Below are 16,277 nucleotides of genomic sequence, written 5' to 3'. Positions count from 1 at the left end.
ATGTTTGGCTTTTCATGTGCTTTTTTTGTGCACAGGTAAGTTTTTTAAGCATATTTGATTGCTTTCTGCGTGTCCCTGGCAGTAGATGTGTGACCATCTGAGGTCCCTTCCTGAACAATGCATTGTGGTGCAACATTGACGCCTGTGTGCCGAGGTTTCACGTTACAGGTTATCTGCGTTAAAGGAACAGCAGTCCTGAGGGTTTGAGTCAGTTTTGAAAACTGCCCTGCTATTGGTAGGGACGCGACAGGATTACAGCCAAGACTTCCCTGCATTTTCTGCCAAAATCTGTCAGATTTAGGACACATACTTCTGCAACCTTCCATGAGGGTTGTGAAAAAAAAAAAAGTTTGAATCCAGAATTGGGTTCCAGGCTTCTTGTAGCTGCTAACAGCGGTGGCCGCACCACCTCCTTACAAAGCAACTAGAACCCGGGGCATAGGGTGGAGAGGTTTGTTTGTTTAATTTGCTGGACGTGACATGAATTTGGAGTGCTTTTTCATGTCCAGTGGAAGTCATGTCCACCTTCTGATTATTTTTGGAGCATGAGAGCATTTAAATTTTTTTTCATCTCTCTCCCCCCATAAGATTGTGCAGAAACGTTCCTTGACTAATTGAAGTCATTTCATTGGATTTTGATCACAACTGATGATTTGTTTTTCCATGTGAACTCTTAGGGTTTCCTTTCCTTCCGGAGAATGCCTTTTGAAACAGTTTTCTCTAGCTGCCTGATGTCAACTGCTTGGTAATCAGTGGATATTAAAATCTTCAAAATGTACAGACAGTGGGCCGTGGTGAATATTTTCATGATGTCTTGTCTGCACCTGGCACAGGGCTCCAGTTACGAACATGGAACGGTGAAGGTAGGTGGCATCATTTTAATGTGATGCAGCTTTTTTTTTTTTATTGGCTTGTTCAGAGGACTTTCTTTGCCCCTCATTTTCTAGAAAATATAAAAGCGCAGAACGCTCCTCGTAGTGGACAGGATAGATCTTGCATTGCTAATGAGTATTCTGGATCTTAGGCTTACTAAGATTCTTGCCATGCATATTTGAAAATGCTGTTTTTTGTTTTTGTTTTTTTTTCTGGAGATGTAATAGAACATGAATGAGTTTTCGGGACTCTTTGGTTGGGTAAGTTTCTCCTCATATATGCAGATGGCAGAGTGAATTTCTAATGAAGCAGTGATTTGTTTTTATGACCCAGATAACTGTGTGAGTCATTTATTCAGGTTGGTGGGAGCAGCAAACATTAGTCAGTTTAGTTAATTTCATTTGTAAATCGCAAAACTACAGTACTTTCTACAGATGACTTTTATCTGGTTTTCTAGAATTACCCATTGCCACCGTCTAGAAAAATATTTTCTTGGAAGTCGTTTGGTTATTTGCTTTTTGAAATGGGTAAGACTCAACAGTAATTGAATCCTTAGTTCTACAGGCAAGTCTCAGAGCCTGGGGAATTGAGAGTAACACAAAAGAATTAACTGGAATGTTACTGACTGAGCAGTATTTCGCCCAGTCTTATGTATTTTGTAGATTACATTGTTTTCTTCAGCTTTTTATTTTGAAAATTATTTGGATTTGTTTGGACTGAAATAGTGCTAAATTATTATGGATTTAGGAATTCCTGGCTGTGAACAGTCGAACATGAGCTTGAGTTTCTGTAGCTGTTGTTAGGACATGCATCTTCAGCAGGTGTGATATCGCCCCCAACCGGGGAAAATTGGTCCTTGGGTAAAAAAGTCTTAGTGTCAGTCGTATCAAGCACAGATGTCCGTACAGTGACCAAACACACCTATGGTATGTCTGTAACAAAGATTGAAAGCTGGGCTCAGGGGCGGCCACCTGGTGTAGCAGTCTACTAATGTCTTTCTAAAGCAAGAAAGTCTCTCTAGCTTTCCAAGAAAAAAAAAAATCTTTCTAGCTTTCTGAACTCCAAATGCACTCAGGAGAGTTCCCAGCCATTCAGCCCCACCTCACTGACCACAGCCCGCCCTCCGTATTTCCCTGCCAGATGGTAAGTAGAAACGAATCCGCTTCTGAGCCCAGGTGATGGCGAAAATTGGACTTGTTTCAAGCAAATAAGACTTTTCAAGGCTGATCACCTTTTTTAAGTCCATAAAACTCAGGAGTCCTTTAGATGTGTTGGGCCTCTGGAAGCTTCTCCCCCTGCCCCCAACGCCAGTGTTACTCCACGGATTTTAAAAATGTTTTCATTTTACTTTGAACCGTCACTATATTTGATAGTTACAAGAGGAGATTTGGGATTGTTGGAAAGAAGTCATATTCTTTAGGTTGTTCAGCTCTTTTAAAGAGCTTGCACACCAAGAATTCTTCAGGTGTCCCGGGGACGGTGGGGTTTTAAAATGTTCAAATTTACTGGTAACACATGAACCTAATTAGTGGGCAGCAGAGGAAACTGTTTGAATTTGCAGGTGACAGAAGATATGTCCTTGCAAATGGAAGAGGCAGCACTATATGTAACACCATTAGCAATTTTTTCATATAGATCTGAGTTTCTTGTAAAAAGGGAAGGTATGGGGGCACCTGGGTGGCCCAGTTGGTTAAGCGTCCGACTTTAGCTCAGGTCATGATCTCACGGTCTGTGGGTTCGAGCCCTGCGTTGGGCTCTGTGCTGACATCTAGGAGCCTGGAGCCTGCTTCGGATTTTGTGTCTCCCTCTCTCTCTGCCCCTTCCCCACTCATGTTCTGTCTCTTTCTCTCTCAAAAATAAACATTAAAAATTTTTCTTAAAAAACTGAAGTTACATATATTGTGCTCAAACCCACCCAACCCCTCGCTAAATTAAATGTTTCTGATGTGAAGGAAAGCCACGCCTAGAGTAAACAAGTTTTGGCATAGATGTGACTGGGTAATGTGAGGGATAAGGAGGTGTATCATGTTGGTTATTAGACTTTTCATTTACCCCCTTTTTCTTCAGAGAAAATCTAAGAAGAATATATTTCTTAATGTTAATGCTCTTCTTATTTAAATTAAAATTCAGTACGGAGGGTGCCTGGGTGGCTCAGTAAGTCAAGTGTCTGACTTCGGCTCAGGTCATGATCTCGCATTTCACGAGTTTGAGCCCTGTGTTGGGCTCTGTGCTGACGGCTCAGAGCCTGGGGCCCGCTTCGGATTCTGTGTCTCCTTCTCTCTCTGCCCCTAACCCACTCGCATTCTGTCTCTGTCTCTCTCAAAAACAAACATTAAAAACAATTTTTTAATCAAGTAATAAATAAATAAAAATCCCGATTTGGACTTGTGGATAAACCTTTACTATAGGACCCTAAGAAAAAAAATAACAGTAATGGTGAATGTTGAACAAGTTCCATTATGGAACCCCTTTTAGGAACCAGCTGATAAAGACATTTTGTGGGACGAAAATACAGTATTTGGACGCATGAATGCTTCCATATAGAGCTTGACATAATAAGATCCCGAGCTGCCAGGCACATTGGCTGGAGGTCCTAGAGAAGTAGGGACACAATTGTTTCTGAGGACATTAAAAAAAATTTTTTTTAATGTTTATTCATCTTTGAAAGACAGAGAGCACAAGCAGGGGGAGGGCAGAGAGAGAGGGGGACACAGAATTTGAAGCAGGCTCCAGGCACTGAGCTGTCAGCACAGAGCCCAACGAGGGGCTTGAACCCATGACCTGAGCCAAAGCCAGACACTCAACTGACTGAGCCACCCAGGTGCCCCTGTTTCTGAGGACATTTTTAAGCATAACTCTTCCTACCACTTGGATGTGACTGAGAGGAGATGAAACGAGACATTTCTTTTGTGGCTTCTATGGTTAGTCCAGTTTTTTCTCGCTCTTGCCACTAGTTCTTATAATCTCTACCAAGATACTAGGACATGATAAACAAGACACCTTGAGGCCTCCCCCGCATCAGGAAAGCTTTGAGCAGTTTGTAATATCCCAGTTGGTAAAGGATCTCCCTTGCCTCCTGTTGCAATGTAACTGTGTTTGACAATTCATTTACTTCATTGTGGCAAGCCTACTACATCTGGGCACTGATCTCAGTGCTGGAAATGCAACAGGAAAGAAGACCGTGTTTTGACTCTTGTGAACTTCTGTTCCAAGCGTGGCGGGGAGAGGCAGGCAATAGCAAATCTCTAACATGTCAGGGGTAGTGCCGTGGAGAAAATCAAGCAGGAGGAGAGACAGAGTGATGGGCGGGGGAGACTTCTCTGATTCGATGTCACTTGTGCAGACCCCTGAAGGAAGTCAGGCAAGCAAAGGCAACCATTGGGCACTGACCATGGGGGAGGACAGGGAGGTGGCTTGGGTGTTTGGGTATCAGCCAGGGGACCAGTATGGCTGCAGTAGGGGGAGTGGGGGCCACAGCCACAGGTGTTGTTGAGGTTGGAGAAGTAGCCGGGGCCGATCATAGAGGGTGTGGCTGTGTTCCAATAAAACTTTGTGGACACTGAAATTTGAATTGTAGATCATTTCCATGCATCATGAAATCATCTTTTCATTCGTTTCAACCATTTAAAATTGTAAAAAAGAATTCTTAGTTCACGGGCTATAGTAAAACAGGGTACAGGCTGGATTTGGCCCACAGGTCATAGTCTGTCAACCCTGATCTGTATCATTACATGATTTTATTGTCTGCATAGTCTGTGTTGGTACCTGACATTTTTTTCGGGCTGTTTATTTTGAGAGAGAGAGAGACAGTACAAGCAGGGAGGGGCAGAGAGAGAATCCTAAGCAGGCCCCTTGCCGTCAACACTGAGCCCGATGTCTGGCTCGATCTCATGAACCGTGAGATCACGACCTGAGCCGAAACCAAGCGTCGGACACTTAACCGACTGAGCCCCCCAGGCGGCCCGGTACCTGACATTTTTCGTTTGTTTGCATATACGTTTATTACTTTGTCATCTTCCACTAGAAGGAAAGCTTTTTGAGAACAAGAACTTTTCTTTTTTTCTTTCTCTCTTCCTTTTGTTTTGTTTTGTTTTGTCTTAAGGAGTTGCTTGCGCTCCCTGGTGTTGGCCCCGCACTGCTGCTCCAGCCCCAGCTAGAGTCCCTCTCCCACTATGGCAGCCACTTGGATGCAGAGCACAGGGCGGCCAGCAGGAGGCAGCAGCTCACCGGCCTCTCCAGTCCTGCCTGCGGGGTGCCCTGAGAACAGGAACTTTGCGTGGTCTACTTCAGTGTCCCAGTCACCTAGCACAAAGCCTGTAATAGAGTAGATACCAGAAAAAGTATGGACTGACTGATGGACAAGGCCTGTAGGATCTTGAGATACCTAGGTTATAAATTGTTGCATGAAGCAGTCTCCAACATCTGCTCTCACTGTGGCTTGTCTGATTTCAGTTTTTTACAATCTGAAGCGTGTTTGTTTGTTTGTTTGTTTGTTTGTTTGTTTTTGGTAGTCTCTTTGCCCAACATGGGGCTTAAACTCACGGCCCTGAGATTAAGAGTTGCCAGGAGTGCCTGGGTGGCTCAGTTAGTTGAGCGTCCGAGTCTTGATCTTGGTTCAGGTCATGATCTTGCGGTTTGTGAGATTGAGCCCCATGTCGGGCTCTGCACTGATAGCTCAGAGCCTACTTGGGATTCTCTGTCTTCCTCTCTCTGTCCCTCTCCTGTTCACTCACTTGCTCCGTCTCTCTCCCTCTCAAAATAAATAAATAAACTAAAAAAAGGTTGCATGCTGGGGAGCCGGGGTGGCTCGGTTGGTTAAGCGTCCAACTTCAGGTCATGATCTCACCGTTCGTGGGTTTGAGCCCAGTGTCAGTGTAGAGCCTGCTTGGGATTATGTCTCTCTCCCTCTCTCTCTGCCCCTCCCCTGCTCGTGCTCTCTGTCTGCCCCTCCCCTGCTTGTGCTTGCTCGTGCTCTCTCAAATAAAAAGTAAACTTAAAAAAAAAGTCACGAGCTCTACTGATTGAGCCAGCCAGGCGTCCCCTGAAGCATTTTTGATAAGACAGCATATTCACCCTGTGCTGTTTTCCTCGGGGTGAGAGAGGGTTCACGTGTTGCTAGGAAAGAATCCTGCAGTGTCCTTTTAGCCACAAGCCCTTCTATAAGGTGCTCACTCTTAGGAGCCAGTTACAGAAGACGTCACCTCCGCCCATATTCTAGCCTGCTGGTCACAGAAAGGGAGATGGGCAAAGCAGTGTGGGGCCACATGGGTAAAACATGGACGCCGTGATGATTTCTTTCATCTTTGAGATCCCTGAGAAGTGCTGTCTGTGTTTTCATCTGGTGATTTGTGGTTTGTGAACACGTGCTAGATTATGGCAAAGTACTCCGGTCAGATACTTTTCAGTCAGCCTAGGCCATGCTGTGCTGCAGTAACAAGCAACCCCCAGATTTTGGTGGCTCATAAACAACTGAGACTTACTTATGGCTCATACCACACGGCCGTCCCAGCTAGTTCAGGGTCAGCTCCACTTCGGGATGAAGCTGGCTGAGCATCCACATCTTGAATGTCATTAATCACTGAGACAGGGCCAGAGAGCCCCGGAGAGTCTTGTCCTGGCAATTAAATGCTCTGGCCAGGAAGTGACCTGTTACCGCTTCTGGTCACAGCCCCCTGACCCACTGTTCCATCCAACCACAGGGGAGCAGGAGATGCCATCCTTCCATGTGCTCGGCAGATAGAAAGCTGGAAATATTTGGCGAAGGGTATTAATGACTAACATACCTGTGATTGCTTCTCAATGTTTCTGAACTTATCTGTGAGGTGGGAGACAACCATGGTTGGATACTGGCGTAGAATCGGGGAAGGAAGACCCTTAAGTTTATTTCTGCTGTTCAGGAGTAGGCTCCTTTTCCCTGGAAAAAGGAAGGCTATCCATGCAGCTCAGTAGATATTTGTGGAATGTCTGCCACATGCCAGGCACATGAGTGGAAATGACATTTTTATAAAATAAAGATGTCTTAGTTATTTTCATGTCTTACCAACAGCCAAGAGGTTCATTTTGGCCTGTGGGAAGGATCATTTTAACACCTGGAGCTTTAATAATGTAAATTTTCATGAGTCATTTTTTTTGGTCATTCGTTGTTACTTAAATAACTATAACAATCACGTGTTGGAGAAAAGTACTGCTTTCCTGAAATCTAGGTTTGGCCAAAGTTGATTCTGGAGAGAGATCATGACATTTGTGGAATATTGCCAGGGCGAATATTTTGTTGTTGCTTATGGTTCCATTCTGGAGAGAGTTAAGAAGGGTGTAATTTTGACTGAATGAATGCCCTGAATTCTTTCTAAATTAAGATCTCCTCAAAAAGAACAGAGTGGGATGAAAAAGTAAAAGCAGCCTTTGCCATGGTGTGCTTGGTTCACAATTACAACATCACCGCAAGACTGGGGATCCTTGGGCATCTTAGTGCAGAGGATATTGGCGAGGAAGAGAAGGAGAGCCATGGAATGTTGATATGGGACCGCTGCATCTTTGGAAGAAAGGAAAAGGGGGCATACCGGGCTGACTGCCAGCAGTACGGTGGAGCCGCCTGGCCAAAAGGACACGAGGTTTTGCATAAAGATCTTGTGCTCGTCCGATGCATCGTGTCACACTTAGGCTGAAATAGGGCTCTAGCAGTTAATTGTCACTGCCATAATGCTGTGTAACAGACCAAATTTCGCTCTGTGTAACAGACCGAATTACTGGCTTCAAATGTCAGTAACCTCTTCTCACTCATGTTGCTGTGGGTCAGCTGGGAGTCACAATCAAGGCTCAAGCCATCGGTTGAATATGGGTCTGCCCCACATGCCTCTCATCCTCCTTGGATCAGCGGGTTAGCAGAAGCAGATAGTTGTAATGGCAGAAATGTAGCAGTGTGCCCTCCTGAGTACATTTCAGTACTCTGTGTCATGTCTTGTAATATCCCATTGGCCAAACTAAGTCTCATGGCCCAATATCAATAGGACTTAGAAAGGTATTCCCCCCTTTTGGGGGGCAGCTGTGCAATTGTTTTTAGCCAATGACCTAATTACCATGAAGGCTTTGAGTTGTTTCCTCATGCACTGGGCCCTTGAGCTTTGAGATCAGTGATAAAGAAACTATAACAGGAATATATACTCTTGGGATTATTCAGAGCACCCTTTGAGCTTTGCCATCTAAGCCCATCCCACACGCATCTGCCTCACGTTTCCTCATCACAGATGTATCAGATGGGAGCAGAGGCATTTGATTAGAGCGTGGATTTAAAACATACAAAGGGGGCATAAACATCTCCCCAAATGCTAAACCACTTGGCTGGGGAGAAAACCACCAACAGTAGTCATCACATTGGAGGATGTGGAGGTCCCAGGCATCTTAGCCCTCCAGTATCCCCTTAAAATACCCAAATGGCTATGTACACACACAGAAATGCATGCGCTCATGTGCGTGCACGTGAGCGCACACGCACACACGATTTCCTTGCATTTGCAATTCCTTTCCTTAGTCAAGTTTAATTAAACACCCTAGGTTTCTCATATGTATGCATTTCAATACAGAACTGTGTAAGCGAGAGAGCCACCGGGAGCATGAGGCCCCCAGATGGCCAGGTTCCTCGATTTCAGAGAAGCAGGACCAGGCCCTTGGCTGGCTCCCTCTGAGAAACCCCACAGTAATTACTAGCAAGCATGCATTCTCCTCCCTGCCCTCAGTTGATGTGCCCTATTCTAGTAGGTACCATCTGTTCCGGGTAAGGCCAGACCATCATAACAGAATGCAAAGGGTTAAGAAGTGGGTTGTTTCTCATCTGTCTATAAAGACATATGTAAAGCCTGAACAGATTACTTTGAAATTGGCCTTTCATCTGAAAATACCTTCAAGAAGTGTTAGGAAGAAGAAGGAGAAGGAGAAGAAGGAGAGGAAGGGGGAGGAGGAGGAGGAGGAGGAGAAGTTTGTCCTTGATTTACCCTGGAAAGGTTTTTCTCTTTTAAATTTTTATTTACTATGATTGAAGTTTCCCAGTCTTGTTCTTTTCAAACTCCCCTCTCTGGTTACTCAGGGAAATCAAAGCCATAAAACACAGACCCCTGCACTGCAGCACAGGACCTGATGCCCCACCCCTGAGAAAAGAAAGAAAAGAAGTTAACTTTACTGAGTGCTGACTCCATGCCTGACCCTTTCCCACATATGACCTCGTGTGATCTCCACATCAGCTCTCTGAGTTGAGCACGATTAGCCTTGCCATCTATAAACGAGGAAGCCAAGCCTTAGAGAAGGAATAATTGACCCTCAGTCAAATAGCTAAAAAGGAGCAGTGCCTTGATTCAAAGGCAGCCTACTTTATTTTTTGAAGTATTTTTCCCTTTTGGTGTGCTGTTCTATGAATTTTAACACATGTATAGATTTGTGTAACCACCACCATACTCGGGATAGGGAAACATTCATTTAGCCTATCCTTTTATAGTCATACCCTCCCCCCAACCTCTGATCTTTTCTCCATGACTATCATTTTGGTTTTTTGAGAACATCATAAATGGAGTCCTCCAGTAACTAACCTTCTGAGATTGGCTTCTTCCACTGCTGATGCCCTACAGATCCATCCAAGGTGCTGCAAGGACCAGATCATTGTGTTTTCTTGCTAAGTGGTATTTCACAGGATGGATGGAACCGTTTGTTTAACCACTCACCCATTGAAAGACTTATGGGTTCTTTCCAGTTTGGGGATTCTTTTTTTTTTTTTAACTTTTAAAAATATTTATTTTTGAGAGACAGAGACAGAGCACCAGTGGGGGAGGAACAGAGAGAGAGAGGGAGACACAGAATCTGAAACAGGCTCCAGGCTCTGAGCTGTCAGCACAGAGCCGACACGGGGCTCGAACTCACCAACCATGAGATCACAACCTGACCTGAAATCGGGACATTCAACCGACTGAGCCACCCAGGCGCCCCTCTAGCTTGGGGACTGCTATGAAGAAAGCTATTATAAACATTAGTGTAAAGAGTTGTATGTGAACCCTAAGTCCTCCTTTATCAAGAGCAAATTCCCAGGAGTGTGACTGCTCAATCATATGGTGAGTGTATGTTGAACTTTGTCAGAAATGGCCAACACGTTTTCCAGAGTGCTCTCCCATTCAAAACCGGTCTCGAACAATTCACATCCATGTGGTCCCCTCTCCAGTTAGCTGTGGTCTATGATGTCAGGCAAAGCTTCCTGTCAGGGGATGTTATTTTCACTTGGGAGCTACGGGAAGCAGAGTCGGAAAACTTCATTTGGACTCAGCAGTCTAACATGGCCTGGGTAGATTCCTTGACACATGAGAGAGCGAGAACAGGGATTGAGGGGGCAGGGGAAACAATATTTGTGGAGGACAGCTGGGAATATGACTGTGCAACACAGAACCCAAACTAGGAAAATTCTGGGGGTTTTGGCTAAGCCTTAAACGTTTCGTTAGAGATGAAATGCAAAATGCTCTCGCAGCAAAACAGAAGTTCCTAAGAGGTGGAGGGAGCACAGAATTATTTGCATTGCAACCTGACCCACTTCCCCAAACCTCCTGCAGAGGGAAGGTGCTGACTACTGTGATGCCTCTGAACTCCAGTTCTATTACTGTGGCCCCAGGCAACACTTGTAAATCCCTAAGCAAAGTCTTGTGAAATGTGGTCTCTGCATAGCTCACCCAGAAGCTTCTGGATTTTCCCAAGGTATAAATCCTATTCACTCCACCTCCTTATTACCACACTTCCTGAACACATTGCCAACATGGTGGACAAAATAGCATCAACAGTTTTTAAAAGGCTGGGAATCGTAGACTCAACTCTGTCAAGAGGTCCAGAGAGGAATTTTGCAGAGCTGGTCTGTTTCCATATCTAGAACAGGATTCTTAATAGCATGGGACTGGATGGCCTAAGAAAAGCTTTTCATGGCTCTTTGAGGCAAGCAGTCAAGGGCTCCACTCCGAAATTCCTCACTGAACGTCTGAGAGCTCGGAGCCAGGATCTGAGCCTGGCTGTGGACCCCAAGCCGTATTCCTCCTACCTAGGCATCCATGTTTATACTCCTCATTGATATTTTCTTTCAAATACTTTTATGGACCACCTTGTGAAAAGATTGCAATGTACACCTCCCTGTTGAATTCCAGTAAGTTAAAGCACTACCTATTATTTTTTATTCTGTTTTGAGAAATGGGTTGTTTTGAGTCCTTGGGAATTTGACAAGCAATTTACTATGTCATTTAGGATGGTCTCAGGCAGGAAAGGCAGCTGACGGCACGCTCTTTTGTCTGGAAAGGGTTATCATTGGTCTTCAATCTTGAAAAAGTCATACAGGTTGGGGGCTGGTAGTCAGTCAGATGACTTAAGAAAGGCTTTGGAAATCCAGTTAATCAAGATACTTACGCAAATACTTTGAGTCCAAGGTGTAACCCAGAAGAGCTTAAAGAGTAGGATTATTTCTCAGCGTGCATCTACCATTTATTCCCTACTGCATGGACTTGTACTTACTTACCTCAGGCACTAACCAGAGTCCTTGGACTTAAACCAGCATGCACCATCCTCCAAATGAGTGGTTCTCATTAAAATCACTTGGGAAGATTTTTAAAATAAATTTTATTTTGAACTACTCGGAGATTTACAGAAAAGTTTCAACGATAGTAAAGAGAGTTCCTAGGTACTCCCACCCAGCTTCCCCTAAGACTAGCAAACACTCAGGAAGTTTTCTTTAAAAAAATTCCTGATGGCAAAGCTGCGGCCCAGACCCATAAAATGAGAATCTCTGAGGATGGGATCCCAAAGCATCAGTATTTCTTTGAAGCTTCTTCCCAGGTAGGTTCAAGGCGAAGCCGAGGTTGAGAACCTCTGTTCCCAACCCTTACTTCTCCAAGTGTGGTCAGCCAACCAACAGTATCGCCATCACCCGGGAGCTTGTTAGAAATGCAGCATCCTAGGGGCTCCTGGGTGGCTCAGTCAGTTAAGCGTCTGACTTCGGCTCAGGTCATGATCTCACGGGTTGTGAACTTGGGCCCCACATGAGGCTCTCCACATTCAGCGCAGAGCCTCCTTCCTGCTTTGGATCCTGTCTCCCTCTCTCTCTGCCCCTCCCCCGCTCATGTGTGTGCTCTCTCTCAAAAATAAACAAACATTAAAAAAGCCTCCTAAGGGGGCGCCTGGGTGGCGCAGTCGGTTAAGCGTCCGACTTCAGCCAGGTCACTATCTCGCGGTCCGTGAGTTCGAGCCCCGCGTCGGGCTCTGGGCTGATGGCTCAGAGCCTGGAGCCTGTTTCCGATTCTGTGTCTCCCTCTCTCTCTGCCCCTCCCCCGTTCATGCTCTGTCTCTCTCTGTCCCAAAAATAAATAAACGTTGAAAAAAAAATTTAAAAAAAAAAAAAGCCTCCTAGGGGGGCGCCTGGGTGGCGCAGTCGGTTAAGCGTCCGACTTCAGCCAGGTCACGATCTCGCGGTCCGTGAGTTCGAGCCCTGCGTCAGGCTCTGGGCTGATGGCTTGGAGCCTGGAGCCTGTTTCCGATTCTGTGTCTCCCTCTCTCTCTGCCCCTCCCCCGTTCATGCTCTGTCTCCCTCTGTCCCAAAAATAAATAAACGTTGAAAAAAAAAATTAAAAAATAAAAAAAATTTTAAAAAAAGCCTCCTAGGTTTCACCCCAAACCTCCTGCATCAGAATCTGCATTCTAACCAGAGGGCCCGGTGATTCATGCACACATTGTTTTGAGAAGCACTACTGTATACAAAACATTAAACAGACCACACAAGCCTAGGCCGAATCGCTATTTGTCAAAGGCATGTGTGTATTTATTACTCGTAAATCTCCTCATCAGATATGTGCTAAGTGCTTATTATGTAAAAAGGATGAAGCAGACATGTTCTACCCTCAAAGAGATCACATTCTCGTAAGGGAAATGCAATGTGTTCCTAAATGATATCGTCTAACTTAGGCACATCATAGCTTGATCGAACAAGCGGCACTGGCTTTGGACTTGCAGAGAGGACACCCGGAGGAAGACACTTATAGGTGAGGTAGTTTGAACAAGTGAACAATCTCTGGGTTAGATTTTCTATAGCGTGCAATGAATCATTTTTTTCCACTTATTTAATACCTTTGTATGTAGCTCTTACCATTGCTATATAAATAAGACCCATTATCACTGCTGCCCTTACAACCCGGTGAGGAAGACCAACACTAAGCAAGTAAGGACACAAATGATTCATTAGTGTCAGTGGTGGTAGGTGCTGGGAAGGAGAAAAATGGGGTGCTGTGAATCCATGCGACCTAGGGACGGGACCCAGGCAGGGGTGGGAGCTGTGGGGGAGCCTCTTTTCCCTGAGTAGGTAACATCTGGCCAAGAAGGGTTCCAGGGAGGGAGGGCGCCAAGCAGAGGGGGCGGCATGGACCACGGCGAGAGCAAGAACAAAAGAGCAAACCCGCGGAATGGATGCTTACTAATACTCGGCTCTCTGGTGTTTCCCACTGCCTCCTGAACTGGTACAAGTAGCCTGGCCTTCGAGCTTCCAGTCCTTCCTCTTTTTGGTTTTAAATAATTATAGCGATACACAATCTACATACCATAAAAGTTACCCATGCACCTGTTTTAAGTCATTTGATGATTTTTAGCAACTTACTGAGTTGAGCAGCCATCATCTACGTAAGATCCCTTGTGCCCCCTTTTACAGTTAACCCTCGTTTCCATCCCAGCCCCAGGTGGCCAGTCATCTACTTTCTGTCTCTTGGGAACGACCTAGGAGTGCGATGGGTTGGTCATATGGTAAATTTATGTTTAACTTTTTAAAGAACTGCTGAATCCTATCAACAGTGTAAGAGGGTTCCCACTGCTCTGCCTCTCCAACAACACTTGGTGTATTGTCAGTCTTTTTGACTGTAGCCATCCACATGGATGTGACGTGGTACCTCATTGTACCAACCTCTCCCTCATCTTATGTGCCAGTCTTCCCACTCTTAAACTTGGCTCTGTGCCCACGGTGGCCCTCCCACTGATCTTTGCACTGTGGCTCCTTGATATCCCCCAATCATGCCTTTGTTTACTCTTTGAGTATGTTCCTTGACTAGATATTTTTGAGGAGGAGAGGGGACAGAGATTTAGAATTTAACTTAGTAGGCGTCCACGAGGCCTTTGATTTCCCCTCAACGTGGACTCTTCCAAGTTCCTCCTACAAACCCAGCCGCCATACTTTTCCGAACATCTTGCCTGCCATTTCAGTCACCCTTGGCCCAGGTTACTGACCGAGCCCGAGCTGTGGAGATGCTCATGCTTCCTCATGGGAGAGTGCCATGTGAACTTGGGGGTTAACAAGAGGAGAAATGGCTACCCTTCCTATTGTAGTGCAGAAAACAGTGTACATTCAAATAAGAGTAAAATCTTGTTACAAAGACTTTAAGTCTCACATCTTCAAAACTGGCTTGTGGTGGCCAGGACATCAGAGAATGATTTGTTATCTAGGAGTGAAATTGCTAATAGTATTGGATTAATTATCACACACACAAAAAGGTGCTACTGTAACAAAAAGCAGAGATCTGGTAACCCTGCTTCACTTCCTTCCTCTTGCTGAGTACTTTCTAATTATTTTAGTTTTGATTAGGGGTTCCACTAGAAAAGAGGGAAAAATCATGATTAACGTACTTGACAAATGTTTGGTACTTAAAACCATTGAAACCAATGGCTTATATATACATTTGGGATTATATTCACACCTTGTGATTTTAATTTTTGTCTTACCCAAGCAGATAACAACGTTAATTACACAAAAATCAACTAGTGCAGAAAGTCTATTGGAAACCAACAGCCAGCCAGCCATTTTTGACCCTTTGTAGACATATCCCCCGATGAATTGTCAGGTGTCTGCTTACGTTGAGTTGTATTTATGTATAGTATTTCCGCTTGCAATAGCAAAATGACTGTCTGCAATATCTCAGCTATTTCAAACTAGATTTTAAATTATGAGGCTTGAAGTATGCTTAAATAACTCTGAGTACTTGAGTAAACACTGCATGTTTTATGATGAGGCAAGTCCTATGAGCCGTTTCAGTGCCTTTAATTCAATCCAGAGATTTGATATTTTCTCCTGAGTTCTCAGTTGGATAGTTTAAAAACATTTCTGAGATTGAATTGAAATCTGTAAGAACTGTGAAAACGTACATCTTTCTATGTTCATGGATGGTATTGAATGAAACTTGCCTCAATAAATAAAAATTCTTTCAATATAGTACAATTTTTAAAACCTATAAAAAGCTATTGGATTGGTTTCATTATTTTCATGCGGAAGCAATGATGTAACAAAATGTATTTCAGAGATTAAACTGTGAAGAGGCGATGAATAATCAGGAAATGGGAGGCCATTGACAAATGGGCCCTGATGGAGAATCAATGAATTTCAGAGTTGCTTCAAGACATGAGCAATTATTCAGTTTCATCCCCAGATTTCCTAGATGAAGAGGCTGTGGCGTGCTGCTTAAATTTGATGCCGGTTCCACAAACCCTATCTTTGTTCTTCAAGCTTCCTCTTCCCCTCACTCCCAGAAAATTGCCCTGATTTAAATTTCACAGACAAGTGAGAAATCCTAGATCCCAGGCAGTCTCGCTGTGCATAACCCCATGTCATTCTCTATGAGCCTATTTCAGAAGGGGACCCTCTCATCCATTCATCCATTTATCTCTGCAACTTAGGTCAAACCAGCACCTCTGCTTTCTCTCTCCTGCATGTGTGTTCGGTGTCTTCCTCTCTGTTGCCTCTTTTCCTGAAGCTTATAAACATGTTCAAGATTCTCCCCTTTTGTTAAACACACACACGTTCATATCTAAACTTCTGAGCAAGATGACCTTCCCAATTCATGGTTTGAGGTCTTTTATACTCCATAGCAACTATAGGTAAAATATAAAATTGATCAAACGATCATAAACATCGACAGATGACAAACATGTGCAGAAATGGTACCAAAACGTGAAGCTGAAAAGATCAACACATCGTACACCTTAAACTTACACCATGCCGTGTGTCAGTTGTATCTCAGTCCAAATAAACTTTTAAAAAACATGAAGCCGAAGCTGCCAAACTGATGCACTCTGGGTCTGGAAGGTGGAGGCCACCAAGAATTCAACCTCAGTGGGTAATGGGTTCCGTGAGTGCGCTCCATCAGTTCCATGGAAGCGGAAGGAAGTTACTGCTCTTTGCTGCCTGGAGCCGTGTCTTCTATGAAACTGCTTAACTAGGGGCAACAGAAGCAGATACTTCCTTGCGACCAGGACTTGAACCAGGCTGATCCCTGAGTCATAAATAGTCAATAAGATTCTGGATTCAGGGCCCTGGGAGTCAGGGGTTGCAACCACAGAACTTCTAAATGAAGAAAGGATAGGGAGAAAAA

The 16,277-nt window shown here is 44.5% G+C and overlaps 1 protein-coding gene across 1 annotated transcript in view; it reads left to right on the top strand.

Moving 5' to 3' along the window:
* The first annotated feature begins 85 nt into the window (after positions 1-85).
* Positions 86-16,277, top strand: part of VEGFD (vascular endothelial growth factor D) — a 35,588-nt gene continuing 19,396 nt past the window's right edge. Inside the window, exon 1 of the mRNA XM_047843309.1 lies at positions 86-863. Within this exon, the coding sequence (XP_047699265.1) occupies positions 774-863 (90 nt within the window). The 5' untranslated portion in view covers positions 86-773. The remainder of the gene's footprint in view (positions 864-16,277) is intronic.

The sequence above is a fragment of the Prionailurus viverrinus genome, chromosome X, assembly GCF_022837055.1.
Source record: "Prionailurus viverrinus isolate Anna chromosome X, UM_Priviv_1.0, whole genome shotgun sequence".
NCBI classification, from domain to species: domain Eukaryota; kingdom Metazoa; phylum Chordata; class Mammalia; order Carnivora; family Felidae; genus Prionailurus; species Prionailurus viverrinus.
The sequence above is the reverse complement of the archived record's forward strand: the minus strand, read 5'-3'. Positions and strand labels throughout refer to the sequence as shown.